This window comes from Rattus norvegicus, chromosome 9 (genome assembly GCF_036323735.1).
Source record: "Rattus norvegicus strain BN/NHsdMcwi chromosome 9, GRCr8, whole genome shotgun sequence".
NCBI classification, from domain to species: Eukaryota; Metazoa; Chordata; class Mammalia; order Rodentia; family Muridae; genus Rattus; species Rattus norvegicus.
The window spans coordinates 1504648-1525987 of record NC_086027.1 but is presented as its reverse complement, the minus strand read 5'-3'; the positions used below and the strand labels follow the sequence as shown (position 1 = coordinate 1525987).

At 50.3% G+C, this 21340-nt stretch overlaps 1 protein-coding gene across 2 annotated transcripts; it reads right to left on the bottom strand.

The window, feature by feature from the left end:
* Positions 1 to 442: 442 nt before the first annotated feature.
* On the bottom strand, positions 443 to 21331 carry Safb (scaffold attachment factor B). Of its 2 annotated transcripts, none has more exons than NM_022394.2 (21): positions 21049 to 21331; positions 17629 to 17713; positions 12653 to 12717; positions 12366 to 12572; positions 10734 to 10796; positions 8535 to 8562; positions 7087 to 7666; positions 6632 to 6681; positions 5904 to 5998; positions 5344 to 5493; positions 5186 to 5268; positions 4917 to 5056; positions 4752 to 4840; positions 3757 to 3863; positions 2900 to 3196; positions 2487 to 2624; positions 2362 to 2404; positions 1307 to 1422; positions 1067 to 1167; positions 860 to 926; positions 443 to 757 (listed from the first exon to the last, which is right to left on the bottom strand). In NM_022394.2, the coding sequence occupies exons 1-21, from the start codon at positions 21235 to 21237 to the stop codon at positions 628 to 630; spliced, it is 2823 nt and encodes a 940-aa protein (NP_071789.2). In that variant the 5' UTR covers positions 21238 to 21331; the 3' UTR covers positions 443 to 627. The 2 variants fall into 2 exon arrangements, with proteins under 2 accessions (NP_071789.2, XP_017452111.1); XM_017596622.3 differs by having other exon boundaries at positions 1067 to 1173; positions 21049 to 21258.
* Between the last annotated feature and the right edge of the window lie 9 nt (positions 21332 to 21340).

Genomic DNA, 21340 nt, shown 5'->3' with positions numbered 1-21340 from the left:
TCCTACAGGATGTTAGCCACCTTAGAAAAAGGTCCATTACTCATACAGTATTCCCAGAGGCTGGGTGGCTAGCTGGACACAGGATTGTCTTGTCCTAGGTCCACCTTGGGCTGCATGAGGCATCTAGAATTGGGACTTACTGGGTCACACTAAGTTCAGAAGCTCGTGACATGCGTTTTAAATCCTAAAACCAGGGGCTGCCTTGATCAAGAGTCCCTGCTCCTCTGCCCTATACTTGTCTGTGACCCCTCTAGTGCCATTCTCAGCAATTTCAATCTCAATACCAGTCTTGGTGTGCTATGTCAGACACATGGCTGGCACAAGCCTGAGCTCACTTGTGTTACACCGATGCAGCTAAGTCACACAGAATCGAATAGGCACCACCTCTGGCTGCTTGTGGAGTGCCACTTTCCTCATGGAAATGAGAGGCTAACGTTGAAGGTTTGAAGTAAAGGGCACATGAACAGAAACACCTTTATTACAAAAAAACAGGAACAAAAATGAAAACAAATTCACATCGTAACAAGCTACAATATGGCAGCAGATAAAAAAAAAAAAATCCTTTGTACAATGGCGGGAGGGTAGTCCTAAGAGGACTTGGAGGTCATGGTTGGGTGGTTTAGGTGCTCAATAGCGGCGGGTGAAGCGGGCATCACTGGGTCTGCTGCCCCGGCTCTGTCCGCCGAAGCCTGCCTGCATCCCTCCACGTGGGATCACATGGCCACGGGAAGCTCCTCCGGGGGCAAAACTGCCTCGCCTAAGGAGAAGCAGAGAACTATTAGGTCCTGAGATCAATGTTCCCCCATTCAACTACTGTAGAGCAACACTGCTCCTGCCTGACTGGCAGTGTGGCACTCACCCTGACATGCCACCACGATTCATCATGTGACCGGGCCCTGAGTGGCCAGACATGCTCCTCTCACCACCTGCAGGACGAGACACAAGTCCAAGTGGGCAGTTTGGTAGGTATGGGGTCAATAAGCCCCACTGGCTTCAACCAGCTCCACCTCATCATAACCCCAATACCTCCTCAGTGGGGCAGCCCTGGCTCCCACTGGGTCCTCACCTTGCCATCTCTTGTGATCACGCTCCATCATGCCTCCATCAGCTGTGCCCTGCCATGCCCGGTCATCTTCAAGTCTCCGGCCATGCTCTCCCCAGTCACGCCTGCCCCTTGGAAAGAGATACCTCTGACCTGTGCTGCCACAGGATGGCCCTTGCAGACAGTGCAGCTAGGGGAGCTCAGGTTCCACCAGGCAGGCTGACAGTCACCCTTCCCCCACCAGGTCTTCGTAGGGACACAAACCTGGGAGGAGGGGGCAGCCCCCGGCCTTCACTCAGTCTCTTGTTTGAGCCATAGCCCCAGCCATCTCGAGAGTCCCGGCCATGGCGTTCAGGTCCTCCATGGCGCTCAGGGTAATGCTAAACCAGAGAACAGGATGAGGTCAATATTGTCCCTTATCCCCAGATGATAGAACACCTGGTTTCACAGGTACCAACCTAGGGTGGCTGTCATAGCACCCTCCCTCATGAAGGGTCAAGTTTACAAGGCTCCAGACAAGAGCCCCAGCCTGTGCACAGCACTCTTGCTTCAGAAGAAGGCTGGGCACGCTGACACTCCCATCCCACGCACATGAACTCCTAGATGCAAGGTCTCACTCTGTAGCCCAAGGTATCCTATCCTTGATGTCTTAGTTATGCCCAGCTCAAATCCTGGACTTGAGACACTGCTTCGAGGCCAAAGCAGGAAAAGATCTAAGATTAAGTGAAGCTCAGCTCCCCCACTGCTGGGCCATAAACAGTCCTGGGACACTGGAGCTCTGGGCTAGCTCCAGCTCCCTTCCTAGCCCTCAACCAGACACTGTCATCTGCCTTCCCAAGTGAACGAACACACAGCAAAAGGGCCACTTCTAATGTCCACCTCCCAGAGAGACAAACAGCTGTTCGGAAAGTGGCAACACCAAGATGGCAACCTGATGACAAGGAAGGCCACAGCACTGAGGAAGGAGTGTCCAGGGACAAGACACCTCTGGTGCCAACCGGGGGAATGGGAAGCTGGGGGTGTAGGTTGGTAAGTGAGAGGCAGTGAGGAAAGCACTGTGCAGTGAGACCTTAATGCAGTGGGTAGCAGCAATCCTACAGATTGCTAGGGGCCTCAAGTCACCCCCCTCCCCACCCTCCCTCCCCCACCCCCACCCCCGCAAGGAGCAGTGCAGTGCAGAAAGTGCTGCAACCTCCCTACTGGATAGAGTATTTGACCAGGCAGTGGCTAACCACTGTTGCCATTGTACAAAGACTTAAGAGCAGCACTGTGCTCCACCACCAGTCAATAGACAGGGAACCCATTCCACAGCTGCTCACCTGTCCTTCTCTGTCTCCCATCATCGACCGTGAACCTTCTCTCCTAAAAAAGGTGGTTTCAGTGAGACACAGATGGGGAGGGTTTGCATGCACACAGCCCTCCCAACATGGCCATGGGCCCACACCTATCCACAGAGTGGTTGGGATAGCGGCCTCTGTCTCTGTGGTCGAAGTCATGAAAGCGGTCCTGGCGACTGAAGTCTGAGTGGTAACGGTCATCCAGCGCAGCCCGTTTAGCTTCTGGCCAATAGGCATCATCTCGCCTGTGATGGAGTGGGAGGCAGAGGTGTGACATCAGTGCTTGTGAGGCATCCTAGAGCTTGAGCAAAGCCAGCATGGCTCCAAACTCTCACTAAACACTCCCACCTATGCCTCAGTGCCATGGCAGTGCTGAGTGTCCCAGTTTTTGGCAAGGTTCCTCCAACCCCGTGATATTCACGGCAGGCCCTAAGCAAGGTCAGTGAGCTCGAGACACAGTCTGAGCACAGATCTAACATTTTGGCACAGGGTCTGGTAGCCTGCATCACTGACTGCTCACCGGCCATCTACTTCATAGGGCCTGCGCACAGCAGGCCTCCGCTCCTGTTCATAGCGCAGTTCCTGCTGACGCCGAAGCTCCTCTCGCTCTCGGTGAATGCGCTCTTGCTCACGCCTCCGCTCCTGTTCCACATGCATGCGCTCCCGCTCCAACCGTTCCCTCTCCATGCGTTCACGCTCCAGCCTATGTCGGTGGAAAGCCAGGCGCTCCCGGGCAATCTCCAGCCGCTCTCGCTCCTCCCGCTCCCACTGGGCCTGCAGCCTTTGCTCCCGCTCACTGCGCTCCCGCTCCCGCTCCCTGTGTGAAAAGGCTCAAGTGAGGAAAAGTGAGGCACAAATCTCGTTTGGGAGGAGCTGGGGACATGCTAGGGCCATTAAGGACAAAAACCAGAGGCAACACTTCATTCATAGCCAATGGTCCCCAGCACTACAGGTGCAGTCTCCTGTCTGCCCCAGGCTTCCTTCGGTCAACAGAATTGGCATGACAGGTCGGCCATCAACCTGGCAGTCAAGCATGAAGTAGCTTCCTTAGCTACCTCCCCAGCAGCTAGGAACCCAGTGTGAGGTTTGGAGATTATTTGCCCTGGTGTCCACTTTCAAAACACACTCCTTGGAGCAAAAGTCAGGTTAGGCAGTTGCCTTTTGTCAGCCACATGGCGCCATTGCTGTGCCCAGTTAGGAAAACTATCCTTTCTCTGATCGATCCTGGGTGAGTGAAGTCCCTTCTGGACATCCTCACTGTCCCCTGGCCCTGCTGCTAACTTTCTATGGTCTTTGAGGAGGGTAAAATACTGATGGCAATCATCTCAGCATGGATCCCCGGAAGTGCCTACATTCCAGCAACATAGGCATACTCACCTCCGTGACTCCGAGTCTCTGGACTTTCGAGACTCTTTAACCTTGTCAAAGGACACAACAGACCGCTTCTCCCGGCTGACAGACTTTCGGTCCTGACTTTTGGAGGCCTGGATCAGTAAACAGAAAGAGGATTCAAGCAGGAGGGATAGATGAACCTATCACAGGGACAGTCACTGGTTGGAGGAGATACTCACAGGAGAACCCAAAAAAACACATAGTGGGCTCAAGGGAATTTGACTATAATCAATCTTTCTCTCCTTGAGACAAGGTCTTACCATTTAACCCTGCTCTCATAGGCAAGTCCCAGGTGGGATACTTCAAAACTCTTTATTCTTCTACAAGCCTTTCCATCTACACTGAAACTTTCTGGAAACGGTGTCTCACTTGGTTAGCCTGCAGTGTAGCAATCCTGTCTTAATTCCTCCACGGTCAGCACAACTCTACATATATGTACCATTTCCTCAGGTGAGACCAGCCTACCTCTGCCTAACCCTCTATGTTTTCCCTTTCCAGTGGCTCTCTCCAAGACCAGAGGTAAAAGGTAGCTTGGTTAGGATAAGCCAGTACACATGAAAGTGGCCAGAAATCTTTTTGTCACATAGCAGTGTGCCATGCTTTGAGAACCTGAGTCACCAAAAACGCATGCCAACTGTAGCCTGCTTGCTTTCCTTTGCTTCCCGTGGCTCCAAGGAACCTGGCAAACTGTAATGCCTGTAGTCCTCTAGGGACTTGGCATGTGGGGATGTCTTGGGGACCCCAGACCCATCTACTAAAGTGGTCAGGCACAGGAGTTCAGAATCCAACAAGGTCTGCAGCTGTCCCAAGGAGGCAGGGAAGGGAGGTGGCTAAGAGCAGCCATTAAAAAGAGCAGCAAGTAAACTACTCTAGAAGCCATACTACCTCTCTACACTCTCTAAAATGCAGCAAACTTCCCTGAAAAGCCACTGGCCAGGAATCCCTGGAGCACCAAGCATGCTTTAAGTTTGGATACTCACTCTCTCTTTAGAACCAGAAGTCTTCACACTGATGACAGGCACACCTTTGGACTTGTCCATCACCACAGTACGCTCAGTGCCACGGCTTCCTGTAAGCAGAGAGAAGAAATGAATCCAGCGAGCCACATGAGCAGCAACCGATGGGTGGAGGATGTCGTGTCCTACCTGACTTGGTTGTTCGAGAGCGCTCTGAAGGCCCAGGCTTTTGGTCATCTGCATCCTTGCTCTTCTCTGTGCTCCCATCATCCGTCTTCTTGGCATCGTCTTTTCTGTCACCTTTCTCCTCCCTCTTAAGGTTTGCAGATCTAGGATCAAGTGACTCATGAGCCTCAGAGCAAGCCTCAGGAGGCAACAGCTACCCAGGACATGGAGATGGAGGAGAGCCGTCAAGTGCAAGGGTGACTCTGGTGCATGGTAGTGGTCTGCAGAAGTACCTGTCACTGGTGCTGGTCTTCTCTTTCTTGCTGTCGCCATCTCGCCTGTCAGGTACTCTTTTGCCAGCGGGCTCACTTTTGGCCTGCAGGAGAGTAAAAAGCTAGTGCCATTGTGACTGGCACCGCTGCCAGCAGCACTGCAGAAAGAGACCACCCACCTTTTCCACCGAGATCATCTTGCCATGCAGCTCAGTCTTATGCAAATGGTTAATGCACTTTGTTGCCTCTTCAGCTGTGGACATAGTGACAAAGCCGTAACAGCGAGCTCCGGGACTCCGGGCGTTCGTCACAACCTTAGCTCCCACCACCTGAGGAAACCAGACCACCTCAGATACAAATACATGTGCAGACCAAGCAGCCACTGGAGGGGCTGCCTTGTTCTAGGTTCTCGAGGGGGCTTGAAATGTGCAATGCAAGGCTCTGCTGTGCTCCCCTAACAAAGTTTAAATTGCTTGTGGGAGCAAAAGGCACATCCTGGGACCGAATCATGACAGTCACACAGCTACAAACTGGTGAATGCAGATGATAGTAACACAAATTAGCGATAGGACAAGGAGCAGCAGTGAGCCCTCTGTAGCCACCGATGGTCACAGCCAGCACCACATTCACTCACTGCACACCAGAACCCTGGCCCTGACCCAGGGCTCCAATCTGAGTCCAGGACACAGATTTGTACAGTGAGGTTCCACCTCCTTACTCTTTGGCAGTGGCAGCTCACCTTCCCGTATCTGCTAAAAAGGTTCTTCAGATCTGTGGCTCTGGTCGTAGATGAAAGGCCACTAACCCAGAAATTCCTACCACAGCTGCTGCGACCTGTACAAAGGGAAGTTCCAGTCAAAACCTAAAGGGCCACAGAACGACTATCCCCAGCATGCTGGGGACATGTGCCTGGGACCCAAGGGATGGCGAGTGGCATGTATACAACACTGGAAATGGATCTTAGGACACCCCCGCAGCCATGTAGTTATGAACAGGTGAGCTGACCTCAGCCCAAGATGGCTTCTGCCCATGGAGCAGCCAGGGAAGGTGGGTGTTCTTGCTGCCAGCCTCTCAAAGGCCATGTTCATGTTGTGCCTTCCTGCCCAGACCCTGCATGGTCAGAACTACAGGCCTGGGTTCATTACTTCCCAGCCTGCAAACTTTTTTTGAGACAGGGACTTGCTAGGAAGCTTCAGGCTAGCCTGGAACTTGCCACTAACCCCTGCCTCTGCCTCCCAAGAGCTGGAAGAGCCTGAACCATCTGCTCAGCAAGTGACTTGCTTTAGTACCTGCCAATGAACCACACAGAACATGTCAGCTCTCAGGACCAAAGACTGTGAACATACTCAGGGCCCACTGAGTTTAAGGTGGTGCTGGGTTGTGCATATGTGTGTAGGGGAAACACCAACCATGATGAATTTGAGGCCCACCATACTCCAGGAGACCAGTGCCACCTTGAGGACCTACCCTTCTCCTCTCTGGAAAGCCTTTTTGTATCCGAGTCATCTTCCACAGAACTAGAGACAAGAGATAGTGTCACTCAAGGGGGCTATAGCAATAAGAGACAAACCCAGAGCTCTAAGGACCCACCAAAGCTGCATACCTACCCGGCATTTAACTCTCAAAAAGGACACCCTGACAAACATATTTTGGATATCTGACCTAACATTAAGATTTCATACTCATAGGAGTTAATTAAATTTCTGCCGGGCTAAAATTAATTAAGAATTAAAAAGCAAACAACTGTGGTAGGTTGAGTGGGGCAAAGGTTACAGAACCAGTGTAAAATAAATAAGAAATGAAACTGCCTGAAGGAGCTAGCTGGGCAGTGTGGCTGCCGACTGCAGGCTCTAACAGCTCATGTGTGTCCTAGTAACAATGAAAGGAGATAGCGTCTGGTCTAGGACTGAGAATCAACAAACCTCATTTTCTGATCAGCGCCCTCACTGGCTGAGGACTCTTTAGGAGCCGCAGGGACGTCATTACAAGCGTCAAAAGCAAACTTCTTCACGTCGTCTTTGCTATCTCGGGGCTCAGGGCTCGGGGCTGCCGTGGGCGCTCGCACCAGCTCCTGGCTGGTGGTCTCCGGGAGCTGGGCAGCCGTGCTACTCTGTTCAACTGGCTCCTCTAGCCCTACAGGCTCGCGGTCCATCCCAGTGCCTCCGCCAGGCGCCTCTGCCGGCTCCCTTTTCACTACTGCTAACAGGGCGTCTGCCTCGCTCCACTGACATCGAGTGCTTGAAGACTCAGACTTGCTGCTGCTGGCCAAAGCTAAATCTCCCTCCTCCTCCTGCTCCTCTTCCTGCTCCTCTTCTTCCTCCTCTTCTTCTTCCTCTTCCGGGTGGCCGCAGCTCTCAAATAGGTCCTCTTCCTCCGCCAGCTTCCTGTCTGGCCCCACGCTACTCGTGGCCTGGGCAAAGGGCTGCTCCAGCTCCGAACCTTCTTCTTTTACTGGCTCAGATTTACAAGTTTCCCCCAAAATGTCGAGTATTTTCTCATTTTCTACGGATTTAACAGGAATAGAATGGCACAAGGTTTAATCACCAGGGAAATAAAGCAATCACAACTGCGGCTCGGGCGCTGTGGCCCTGCTCACACTGACAGAACTGCTGGCTACACAGAGATTGGAAAACCCGCTACACAGCGCCTGCACCCTACCTGCGCCCACGGCCATGGCGCCCCCAGTCTGAACTAAGGGCAGAGGCAAGCATCCCGGAGACTTCACCCCACAACCTTCTGAGTCTTGAGTCTTCGTTCTGTGCACTGTGACAATGTATGAATCAACTCTTCTCATTCAGCTTGAGTCCAAGTGCGTAACTGAGTGCCTGGCCTTCATGCATCACTAATTGCCTGATGCTTTGCCTTCCTTACAGAGCAGTTAACGTGCCGAGCGCCGGGTCTTCTGGCATATGAAGTTTGAGAGCCCAGAGGGACAGTGTTTGTTTGCGATTCTCTCTCAGAAGTGCACTCCTCTTCGGGGGGATCCAGTCATGTCATGTTCATGTGGCATTCCCTATGCTACCTACACTGCCTGTACCAACACCACATGGTGACATGCTACCGGTATCACAAGATCTGCTGGCAGCACAGAGCTCTGATCACTGGAGCATATAGGAACTTTGCGGGTATTTTCACACCACGCTTCTGTTTAAAGGCAAGAGACTGAAGTCTTTGCCAGATGGGCAGGATGCTGCACAGTTGCTGGCCACGTACACAGATCTTGTGATACAGCTGGGTTTCCAATCTCTATGTCCTGGTGTGCTCTGGACTGTAAAGCTCTAGAGCAGTACATGCTAGAGTGCGGCCACTGGTTAGCAAGAGCCTCCCCGCTGTGGGTGGAACCCACTGCTGAGCCCTGCATTGACAGTACCTGGCTCCAAAGATGCCTCTTCCATCTCCTGCAACAGAAAACACAAGTAAGATGCTGCCCTAAGGCCTAGCCCCACTCCACCACCAACTTCCATGTGAATTAAAGGAGGCTGGTCATCTACTGAGATTTCAGGAGACAACTTGGACCCAGAGAGGAGGTCCTGCTTGAGCAAAGCAAGCTGCCTCAATGGCCTCAGCCTTACTCAGCCCCAAGTCTGCTGCTGACCCTGTTGCAGGGCACCCAGCAGTCGTCCTGTCTCCCCAGTGTAGTTTCCTCTGGACTGAACTTGAAATCAGGAACATGGCTCTGATACATCTCCAGGTATGTCTAAATGCCTGGCATAAACCTCTTGATAGTTTCTTCACCTGTAAAAACCTTGAGCTGACTTTTTGAAAATCTAGGGCCAAGAAGAAATGCACAATCACTGTTCTAACCCAGCATTCCCAGTTTCCCTCAGCAATGACTCAACTTATCCCAGGAACCATCTTCCTAGATGGGCTCTGCTTTGCCTAATGGTTTTCTTTTTTAGGACCAGTGTGGGCCACATACCCTGGCTCCACAATGCAGACTTCCCATGCCCTTCAGGCTGCATGTAGTTTGGGCTTCTCCACACCGCACCCTCAGACTCAGATTGTCTGCTGCCCTCTAAGAACCACATACCCAAGGTTCAAGGAGACACTCGCACTCTCAGTGCCTGTCAAAAACATGAACTTCTGTGCTCCAGGCATGAATATGGGTGTCACTGTTAGTGTCCTTAAAATAGGCCAGTGGACAATGGCCCAGAGTGACACAGAATGGCCAGGACAGGGTGAGTGTGGAGGCAGGATCTGTAAGTGGGTCTGTACCACAAATCGGTGCCTTGTATGCTCTTAAGTAGGGAAGCTGACTTATAAGGCTGGGATAGTGACTCCTTCAGCTCTATTCCCTGATGTTCACTGGAGACTGCAGGTGAACACCTTGGGAGGCAGGGGATTGGCTGGCTCCCCAACATGACCTGCCTGAACTACAAACGGAACTCTAGAACTGGACAAAGAAGATGTGTTGCAGAGGGACCCCCGAGGGAATGTTCTGCAATATTTCATTTTAACACATGAGCCTGTGACAGAAAGGTACTACGACAGACATAGGCATTCCTTTCTGATGCACAGGCTCTAAGTGGTGGGCACCTCCATGAAACAAAGACAACAGCTTGCCTAGAAGTCCTCTGCTGGGGTTGGGGATTTAGCTCAGTGGTAGAGCGCTTACCTAGGAAGCGCAAGGCCCTGGGTTCGGTCTCCAGCTCCGAAAAAAAGAACCAAAAAAAGAAAAAAAAAAAAAAAAGTCCTCTGCTGAAGTGGCCCAGAGGACAGACAGAAAGCTATACACCAATGCTCTTTTTCTCACAGCATTTCCTAGGAGGCTCAAGGCCCACATGGACCCATCTTAATCCTTAATGCTCACCTTGTTTTTTCTCCTGTTTAGAGCCAGGGTATCATTATGTAGCCCTGGCTGGCCCAGAAGCCACTATACAGAACTCACAGAGATCTGCTGCTCTGCCTCCTGAGTGCTAGGATTAAAGGTGTGCATCATTACGACTGGCTGGTTCTGATTTTTAGTATCTGACTGCCAGTCACCAAACACAAACCCTCAGTTATCTGGGAAACTGGGCAGTTCTGTGGAGCTGTCCCACTCCTCCTATCAGGCGCCCCTTACTGGGAGACCCTATCCCAGTATCCTTCTCTTAACAATGCACTTCCAGCATAAAGCAGCCAAGTGAGGAGGTAGGCAGTGCCCACAGCTTCTGAGAACCAAGGAGGTCTTCAGGCTGCTGCTTAGGAAAGCCCCAACACTGGCCTTAATCCGACCGCAACTCATAGTGTCACACTAACATCCCACAACTGTGGAGGAGAATCAAAAAGGAAAAGGCCTACATCTAACCAGTGTGTATTCTGCACTGCTGGGATGGGCCACAAGCCTCACCCTCACTCAGCAGTCAGGGGGCTGCACTGGCCTTTCAACTTCTTCTAAGCAAGTCCTCAGGCAAGACCCATTCTGTTCACAGCCAGAGTAGGAGACAACTGAGGCTGCAGGAATGTCATACACAGTGTCTAGCACGTGCTGTCTAGGCAGGGACTCCAGCTGGTACAGCTGCCAAGCAACAGGTGATGTCTGAGAACCTAGGGCTACACTGAGGGTACAATTGAGATGGTGACAATTTACCTGCAGGATGGTGAAGTCAGATGATGATGTATCTACATTGTTAATGGCTTCCTTGTCATCTATCTGTGGAAAGGGAGAATAGTTTAAATGTCATAGGTGAGGGGACAATCCCCATCCCACTATGGTTTAGAGTGCTGTCCCAGTGTGGTGAGGTGGAAGACACCACTTGACAGGACTCTCCAGGTGACCAGAATAGTATACTTGTAGCCAATCTTCCAGAAATTGCTTCTAGAACTGGGCTGCAGAAGGCATCCTGGTGCCTTTCACCTGCCTGAGTCTGGGTACTATCAAGCGAGGCCTGCTGGTTCTCGGCACCAAATACTCAGCCCCCTATGCTGTGGGACAGGGATGCGTGGTAGCTTCAGCCACAGAGGTAGGGACCTCCCCAAAGATGGCACTCTATGCCTATAATCAGGATGGCCCAATGGTATATAGTACATTTACTGAAGACCACTCCCCAACTCTTTTTTCCCACTAGGCAACTATCGCCCATTATGAAAGCCATACGCAGCAGAGTGCCCCGGCTGCATTTATGTCCAGCCTGCCTCTGCTGCCCCGTGATGCTATCTGCATTGCTATGGATGCTGGGTTTGCTTTGTGACTGTGTAGCAGTTGCACTTGCTGTGACAGGTATGGCTACCATTCTAGGTCAGGTAACTTGTTTGGCTCTGAGAGGTGGCTGGTCTTAGTCGTAACACTGACCTCTGGCCCTACAGACAATAGTAAGGGGGAATGATAGCATAATTTGCTTTTAAACTTCAATCACGGACACAGGTGCATGAAAGGGCCATGACAGCAATCATTTACCTGTCAAACCTGGAGTTTTGGTGACCAAAGCTTAGAAGGGATTGATGGCCAGCTAAAAAAATCACACAGCATTGACACTTGGTATACGTTACCCTAATGCTGCCCCACCATTCCGTTCTCTTTTCATTGCAATTGGTTCCCACCAATGTGTGTTTTCCTCCTGTGTTACTCTACAAGAAGGAGACTACCACTTGGGCTGTGCCTTTCAAAAGCAGATAATGAATGACACCTTGTTTATCTTAACAGTGCAAGATCAAACCCATCACTCAAAGCTGCCCACAGGGATAGGTTCTCAGTCAGTTCTCACGGCAGGGGACAAAATGCTCACTGTAGAAGATCTGAGGTTTTGTGGAAGACTAGAGGCTTTTGGTGACCAAAACTCCAGGTTTGACAGGCTAAAAAGATGTCCATGGGTCCTCAATGCTCACTCTCCTCTCTCTAGGTAGACATCAACCCATAAAATCCTTCAGCACAGATTACCTCAAGGCCCAGGAGCTTGAACTTGTGCCCTGCAGCAAGTGCCTGGACTCTCACTCACCAGAGCCACAAGCTACCCAGGGATGTAACACAGTGCTCAGGAGGCCAGTCTAAACCATAATAGCCATTGCTATGGCCTCACACATGCCTGCATTGAGGCTACCTCAAGGCTGAATTAGCTAGCAGCAGCAGCTGAGCAGGGGGTGGTGGCTCCAGTTGGCTGTACTCACACACCATAGCTCAGGCTCCTCTAGGGACAATGATCAGCAGCAGTTGTCCCTGTTACTCTGCTCTGTCATGAACTTTGCACCAGGCCACCCAGTGCTCCACCCAGCACCAGCTGCTTACAGCATGCTCCTGCAGCTGTTCTGGGAGCCCCTTCGAGTCGCCTTCTACCAGTTCAGTGCTGTCTCCTAGGCCCTCAGGGAGTGTGGCCTCCTCTTCTTCCTCCACACAGTCTGCCACGCTGCCATTATCAATGTCAGCCTCATCCAGCACACTGATGTCCATCATATCCATGTCTTGCAGGTTCTCCAGGCTGGTTTCCACATCCTCCTACAACACAGAGGACACTGTCATGGCACACCACCATTATGGCTCTCCCGCTCCTCATCCACTGAAAAGGTAATGCATACCTGCCCATCCCCAGAATTCTCCTCGAGCCCGTTGTCCTCCACACCCTCGTCTTCTGGTTTCTTCCCTGAAGAGACAGCATGTGAGCATGAGGCCAATAGTCTGTGTCATGTAAGCTGGTGCCTGAACTTCTGTAGGTCCCCAGCTCTGCAACTCACTGCACAGACCTGGCCTCTTATCCTAGCCAGGTCTCAGTGGGTCTCAGTGCACTGTTTGAGATGCTTGGTTAGGGTCAACTTGACGGGAGAATAACCTGGGAGATGGGCCACAGGCAAGCAAAAGATGCACACTGGGTCAGCAAGAGGGCTCAGCAGGGAAAAGGCACATGTCACCAAGGATAACCATCTGAATTCAACCTCTAGAATCCATGTGGTAGAATGAAAGACCTAGCTTCAGTGAGTGTGCTTCTGATCACCCATGCAAACACACCAAAAAAAGTGAAGTACATGTTTGAAAAGTTGGCTCAGTAGTTAAGAGCATGGGGTACTTTTATATAGGATACAGGTTCAAATCTCAGAATGCAACAGAGAGTTCACCATGCCTGTCTCTTGTTCTGTGGTGTTGAGCATGGGTTCCACACTTAGGGGTGGGTGGGCACAATACATATTTTGAAACATATGCTATTCTACATCAAAGCCCACGTGACTTAAGGTACAAGAAAACATGTAAGCAGGCTATCACATGGGCAGGCTACCCTCATGTCTTTTCTCAAGGAGGGTATGGCCTGTCTTCAAACAGTATCCAAAGTCTCTTTGTACTCGGGATGTTCTACCATGGAGCTACACTGTACTCCTAGACTCAGACTAGGGGGCTGTGTCTGAAAAAATGGAAGTCTCCCCACAGAACGGAAGTAAGGTTGCCAGTTACCTACCTTAAGCTTGCAGTGATCCTTCTGCCTTTGCTTCCCAAGTGCTGGTCATGGAAATGAGCCAGCAAACCTGGTTGGAACCTCATTTCACTGCCCATGAACACCAGACCCCTAGGATCTTGTGTACCAGTTCTTTTAGTCCATCTTGTAATGGATTCACTCACTCACCACCTCTGACAGCCTGGCCAAGTGGCAGTTTGTTATTGTACGTAGTTCTTCCCTCCAAAGAGTGAGCAATCATTTTTTTCCATCTCACTATGGAGCAGTATGGACTGTTCTTAGCTATGGTATTTGGCTTTATCTCCATTAGAGTAAGTTCTGTGAGGCTGCTGTGAGGCTGCTGAAGTCCTTAACTTCTTTATTAAGTTTTGTATATATCATGAAATGTGTGGAAGGGTAGAAGCCAAAGTGTCCAGCTCTCTATAAAGGCCAGTCAAGACTGTATATAACAACAGGCATCTCAAATAAATAAAACTAAAACATGGAAAACACTCTCAGCTACTTTTCCAATATGATAAAGCATTGTGACCAAATGCTGATGAAGAAGAGCTGGCTTTGGCTATAGCGGGGCATCGTGGGAAGCATGGTAGTAGAGCAGGTACAGTAGACACAGGGAAGGGGCAGGCAGCTGAGCTGGTAGGTGGGTAGATGGTAGTAATGACCACAGACAAATGGACAGATAAAATAGGCTCAAATCTCAAAGCTCTCTCCAATAAAAAAGTGCTTCCATCAAAGCCATACCTCCTTAACCTCTCCAAATAGTAGCAGCAACAAGGGGCTAAGTGCTCAAATGCCTGAACCCGTGGGGACATTCGCATTCAAACCATTGGAGAAGCCATAGAGATTCTTGATATTTTTCCTAAGTAAGAAATTAACCCTAAATACAACCCTCAAGCAGAGGTCAGGGTGAGGCCATGCTCAGGACATCTGGCCTTTTGTCCCTAGTCATGTTCCCCCACCACTCGCATCTGAGAAAGGGCCTCTTTCTATAGCCCTGGCTGCTCTCAATAGAACAGGATCCACTGAGTTCTAAGTGCTGGGATTAAAGGCCAGTATAGTCTTGCCCACCTTCAGCTACAGAGGGGTTCACCCTGACATTTTAAGATTCTAGAATTTCAAACCACTGAGTTTAATTCATGAAGCAAAGAAACACTTCTTGCCAAAATTTTTGATAAAAACCCAACAACAGGGTACTTGATTGCCACTTATAGAACCTGTGTGGTAAAGGACTCAGAGAGGAAGGAAAGAACAGAGCCTTGTCCTCTGCTGGGCCACAACCACAAAAATGTAATACACTCTTAAAATGCAAAGCAGCCCTTTCAAGCATGGTTTAGATGCAAAGCAAGCAGGGGCTAAAAGAGTTTGTGGCTCCAGGGCTACCCTAGTCAGATTCTAGAATGAGCAAAGCCAACAGCTCCAGGATACACGGTCAGCACCCTGTATTCTCATAGGTGACAAGGAGGTGCTATCTTTCTTACATCCTCACACAACAAATAGAATTAAACCACACACATTCAAACCATCTACATCACCCACTGACAAGGCTGGGGCCTTCCTAATTCAGAACATAACTCTTATTAATCATGGCACGGCTAAAGCAGCCAACACATACATACAACACTGCTCACAAACCCAGCCATAGCAGCTTGGGCCAACTGCAGACCATCCATACCCTCAAAACTTAGCACAACCAACCACCAAAGGCAGGCAAAAGTGGGAAAGAATGCAGTACACAGGTGGCCAGAGCTTGCTCACAGGCTAAAGAGTCAAAGGCCAGCAGACCAGGACTCTGAAGTCACCCCAGATGATGCCATCTTCTGGCCTCTGTAGGCACTGAGTTGATCTGTACATACACCCCCAATACACACAAAGTTAAAAAAATATAATCTTAGCCAAATGGTGGTAGTGCACACCTATAATTCCAGAGCTCAGGAGGCAGAGGTAGGCAGATCTCAGAGTTTGAGGTCAGCCTGGCCTACACAATGAGTTCTAGGACAGTTAGGATTATGTAGTCAAACCCTGTCTCAAAAAACAAACATGGTTCAGTTAATTATCCACGGCTTCAGGTAAAGTTTTTTGTATAATTTTTATTTTTACTTATGCTTACATGTCTGCCACAGCTGCACAGATGCTCACTGAGCCAGAATAAGCTCCCTGGCCCTGGACTTACAGGCAGCTGTAGTCCACATGGTATGAGTGTTGGGCACCAAAATGAGGTCCTCTGCCAGAGCACTTGTGTTCTTAAAGGCCCTTGATGGTTTTGTTTGTTTGTTTGTTTGTTTGTTTGAGACAGTGTTGTTCAAGCTGGCCTCGAATTTGTGACAACCGCCTGTACCTTCAACAAACCTTTTGTTTTGGTGTGGTGTTGGAGCCAAGCTCCAGAGCCTTGAAAATGCTAGGCAAGTGCTATCCACTGTGCCAAAGCCAGCTGAGGATAGTCGGAGGGAAATACAAATGCCAAGGATTGGGGGCTGGGGATTTAGCTCAGTGGTAGAGCGCTTACCTAGGAAGCGCAAGGCCCTGGGTTCGGTCCCCAGCTCCGGAAAAAAAAAAAAAAAAAAAAAAAAAAAACCACAAATGCCAAGGATTTTGCAGAACAAGACCAAATGTATAGAGTACATGTGTATGTGATGTTCATGCCTGAGGGGCAAGACAGCAGGTGTCCTCTATCACTTTCCAGCTCCTCTCTCTTTTTTTTTTTTTTTGGTTCTTTTTTTTTCGGAGCAGATGGTGTCAGCAGAGTGCTTACCCAGCACATATGAAGCCTTGGGATTGACCCCCGAACACTGCATACATCTGCATGATGACTGTGCCTGAAGTCAGTGCACTCGGGAGACAGAGGCAGGAGAGTCAGGAGATCAAGGTCTTCCTCCGTTACATGTCAAGTGTGAGAACAGCCTGGGCTTGGGCTAGGCTATACCTTGTTTCAAACAATCATACACATTTTTTTTTTTTTTTTGGTTCTTTTTTTCGGAGCTGGGGACCGAACCCAGGGCCTTGCGCTTCCTAGGTAAGCGCTCTACCACTGAGCTAAATCCCCAGCCCCTCCAGCTCCTCTCTTAACACAGGGTCTCCTACTCACTCTGAAGCTAGGCTGGCTCACCCATCTCCACCCTCCCAGTCATAAGGGTTACAGGTACATGTAGCCATATTTGGTTTGTGAGTGGGCATCAAGGACTCTAACTCACCCTCAGACTTATTCAGCAACATTCTCACACACTGTGCAATCGCCCCAGGCCATGATCAGTTGTTTTGTTTTGAGAGAAGGTCTTATGGTGGAGTTCTGGGTCTGAAACCTGCTGTGCATACCAGGTGACTCTGAACTCAGAGAAATCTTCCTGCCTCTGAACCACCATGCTCCATACCAATGTCTTTTTTATTTTCAGATTTTAAGGAAAGCACATGCACGAAGGCAGGTGCACCCTATAGTGCCAGCTCCCACTGGGAAGGGATGTTAACTGCACTTAAACTCATATATCTAGTAAAACACCAGAACAAGCATTTGTTTTCACTAAGGCAGAAAGAAAGAAGAATAGAAGACCCAACCCTGGGGCACTCCCAAGCAGGGCCATCTTTACCATTTTCCACAGATGAGCCAAAGCAGTGCGTTAGGCCATACACACAGATCTACATGGGTAGCATGGCTATTATTGTGCCACCCCACCATCTCATCAGCTGACAGCTCAACCTCACAACAACCAAGATATCCCCAATAGCCTCAACCCTTCTAATTCTGTCAAGTTCCTAGAACTGGAGTTTCATAAAGATGACAAGTCAGTGACAAAGACAGACACAAGATGAGGTGGGTGACTGGTAGTAAAGTGACCAATGGCTGGAGGCAGCAGTTGTGAACAGAGGTAGGGCAAAGGTGGGTAAGTAGAGGTTGTCAGATGCATGGTTTCAAGTGAACTTTGTCTGTAGTGCTCTGGTAGTATGGGGCCTCATTTTCTGGCAGATGAGGTAATGAGAGGCTCTCCATGTGAAGATGAAACACCATACCCTAGTCCATCCCCACTATATGCTCAGATCCTGTCTGACAGAGGGTACAGTAGGCTCCGTACCCACAGAGGGTACCTATGGCATTGACACAGTGGCTCAGGGACTCCTTACCTTTGCTGGGCCTCTTAGGCATCTTCTTGTTGCCTTCTGAGATGACTTCAATTTCATCAGGATTCCCACCTTCCTCTTCAATGGCCTGAACAGACAGCAGAAGAAAGGCCAACCAATAAAACCACAGGTGGCAAAGTAGCCCTGTGGTTTTATTGGTTGGCCACAAATAAAACCAATTTTTCTTTGACACAGAGAAAGGAAGCACACCTAAGCCTGCAGTTTGAACAGCCTGTTCAACACAGGAAGGGCCCAGTTCTAAGCCAACCAGAGGACACCCAGTACAGTGTCCAGGTTGGTTCTCAGGGCATTGAAACTCAGCAGCTACCTTAACTCTACAAATAGCTGACCTGCTGCACATGGAAGGGGAGCTGGCACAGCCAGGCTCTGGCACCATCACCTAATGGAATGTCTATGGTAATGCAGCTCTATTTTTTCTCATTTTCTTTTCCTTAGTCTCCCCAACAAAGGCTTTCTTCCTGAATGTGAGACTAGGCTGGCAGACAGAAAGCTCCTGGGGCCACATGTAGCTAAGTCCAGCTTTCTATAGGGATCCTGGGGATTAGAACCTCAGGTCCTCATGCCTGTGTTGTAAGGGCTCTTTCTTAGTGAGCACTCTTGGCACCTAATGAGTCATGGAGGCAACTATGAGCTTTGGACCCCTCTACCTCATGTATCCCTGAGGGAAGAGATTCCAGCTTCCTTGACTTAACCCAGTGACTAAGGAAGGGGAAGTGAACAGGGTTTGGACCTTGCTGTCCCCTCCTGGGACCTGTAGTGTAAGGACTCTGCAGAAGTCCCACTTCACACTCAAGTATATCATCTGTTCAGCAGTGGCCAATTTAGCAAACCCCGCCCCCCCCCAACAGCCCTGTCAACAGTGCCAACAGTGCCCCCGGGAATGAAATGAGACACCTTCTAGCAGCAGCATGCCTTTCACCCTGGGGATGTTTGCAAGTTTACAGTCCCCAGAGAGAAGGCAGCAGCAGCAGTGCCCTCAGAACTCCAAGCTCAGGCAACTCTTCCAGACCCCCAGGGGCTTCCTGTAGTGTTCCAATAGGGAACCAGAGACAAGCCCACAAGGTGAGTCAGCTTTCAGACATCCCAAGGGGCAGGAGCAAGCTGTAGAAAGGTAATTCGTTTTATCCCTTGGGGCTAAGAGACAGAACTGTCCCTCCCAGGCCACCTCAGCAAACCCCCTTCAACAGCTGCTCCTCCACACCACCTCCCTTAAAAAAAAAAGTCAACCAGATGGCCACCAGCTGGGTGACAAGCAGGCAGAAGGACAGGACTGCAGATCTGCCCTCTGATCTGATAGACATACAGGGGTGTTGAGTGGGGGCAAGCACAGACCAGGGTCTCTCTACACCCCCAAGGGGACAAAGAAGACAACATCCAGAAGCCGACCCTCAGCTTCCAGTCTGGAGAAAGAGAGCTTGGTGCTGCAGCCAGGGCCTCGATAGCAGACTGAGCATCACCCTAGTAACCCCCCCCACCCTATATGTTCTATAGGGGTCACCAGTGTAAGAAGCTTCTTGCCCATTCCAATAAAAAGATGTAGTATCCATTAAAACACACACACACACACACACAAAAACAGAAAAGGAGCTGGCTGACGTTCAGTGTAGTGTGCCTGCCCTGGCCTCTAACTGCTGCATCCACTCTCACAAGCATGTATGTTATGTGCTCAAATAAACACTGTACACATCCACAGGGTAGAAGACAGAAGGCAACCTCAACTGTCTTTCAGGTACCATCCATCGTGGTTAGACTAGTCAGCCAGTGAGCCTCAGGGATCCTCCTGTCTCTCTGAGCACTGGAATTACAGCTGTACCCCACCTGGCATTTATTGTGGGTGCTGGGAACAGAACTCAGGCTTTCATCTTGCTGCCACCTCTTCTTGTCCATTATCTGAATAGCAACTGGTGATTGGTTTTGGACCCATTAAGAAGGTGAAATCTCGGGGTTGGGGATTTAGCTCAGTGGTAGAGCGCTTGCCTAGGAAGCGCAAGGCCCTGGGTTCGGTCCCCAGCTCAAAAAAAAAAAAAAAAAAAAAAAAAAAGGTGAAATCTCCAGCTTCTGTGTGCAGGGGCAATTAGGCAGATGCCAACGACCAAAAGCTAGAGGGTAATACACACAGAGTACACTTTCTAAGGTGGGGCTCAAGAGTCCTCATCTACACATGTCAAAAGGTGGCCTTGAGGAGAGTAAGCTTGTTTACCTGGACTAAGCTGCATGCCAAACCAGGGTCCATGTGATGTCCTCCCTACCCTAAAGATGACCCACTACTGCCTTGATCTGAGGACACACAGAGAGTTTAAAGGTCTTCCTGAACAGAGAATCTAGGCCACCAAAGAAGGTAACAAAAATGAGCCTCTCTGTCTGCCCCTGGATCTCAGACTGAGGCTAAGTCCTCTGACTCCCACCTAACCACACAGAATGGTGTGCAGCAGTGTGGAGGGATGGCTCCAAGGACCTCTGCAATGTTGGGCAAGCATTGATCTATGTGCCTAGCCCTCTTTTTACAGAGACAAAACAAAAACCTACTACTTTTTACAGAAAGGCTCTCATGCATCCCAAGATGGTCACAAACTTAGGATCCTTCTGCCCCCACCACTCCCAGCCTTAGGAGGTATTTGGGATAAAATTTAAGGGTTTTGTGTATGCAAGGCAAGCACACTACCAAATGACTAGGCCTTGGAGCCTACTTTATACTTTGAAACAGGCTTGCTAAGTTGCCTAGGTTTGTCTCACAACTCTCACTTCCTGTCCCTTAGAGGGTGTCTGGTTTGGGACACCCTCTAGCTAGCCCTGAACTCCACTACTCAGGTTGGTTATAAACTCCTCTATAGCCCAGGTTAGCCTTTAACTCACATCTGAGATATCTTTACCAACAGAAAGACCTTCTTTCCTTCCATCTCACATCTTTACCCTAGTTTAGTTCTAGCAAAGAATTAGAAACAATTTATTTTTCGGCTTTCCCCCCCTCCCTTCCTGGGCTACCTACCTCCTCTGGCTGTCTATGAGCTCTGAGGGTTCCTCAGATTTCATTCCCCTACAGGCCACTGTCTCTCCAGAAAAGAATAGAAAACAAAAACCACCTGTTCTGCCTCGGGAGCCGAAAAGGGACTTGGGATCGAATCCTGCCACAAGCTGACTCTGCTGGGTGACCTTGGCCGAGTCTCCTCCATCCCCCTTTAGGGTTGGGGCTAAGCAGTACAGGGAACGCGATGTCATCGATCCCTCGAACCCGTTCACGGTGTTATTTCCTTCTGGGCGCATCACTGCGGCGTCGGGATTCGAACCCTCATACCCCGCGCCCACGGAGCCCGAGTGTTAGCGCACGGCACGAAGGCCACGGGCCGCTCCAGGCCAGGCGGTGGGTGTCGCCATGGCGACCGTGGGGTCCCCCGCGAACCTCACCTTCTTAAGCCGCTCCATCAGCACGCTCTTGTTGCCGCTCGAGTCGAGGTTTCGCTTCCGCAGCTCCGCCCGCAGGTCGATCACCCGCAGGTCGCTGAGCCGCCGCGTCCCGGTCTCTGACGCCGCGGAGCTCACGGCCGCTGCGCTTGCCGCACCCGAGTCTCCTAAACCCGACAGAGTCTCCGCCATTCCAGGGACCCTGGTTCCGTCGCCCACTTCACACAGAACCGGGTCAGTGGGCTTGCGTGGGTGTGTTTTTTGGATTTGTTATTATTTTTTTTTTTGAATCTCG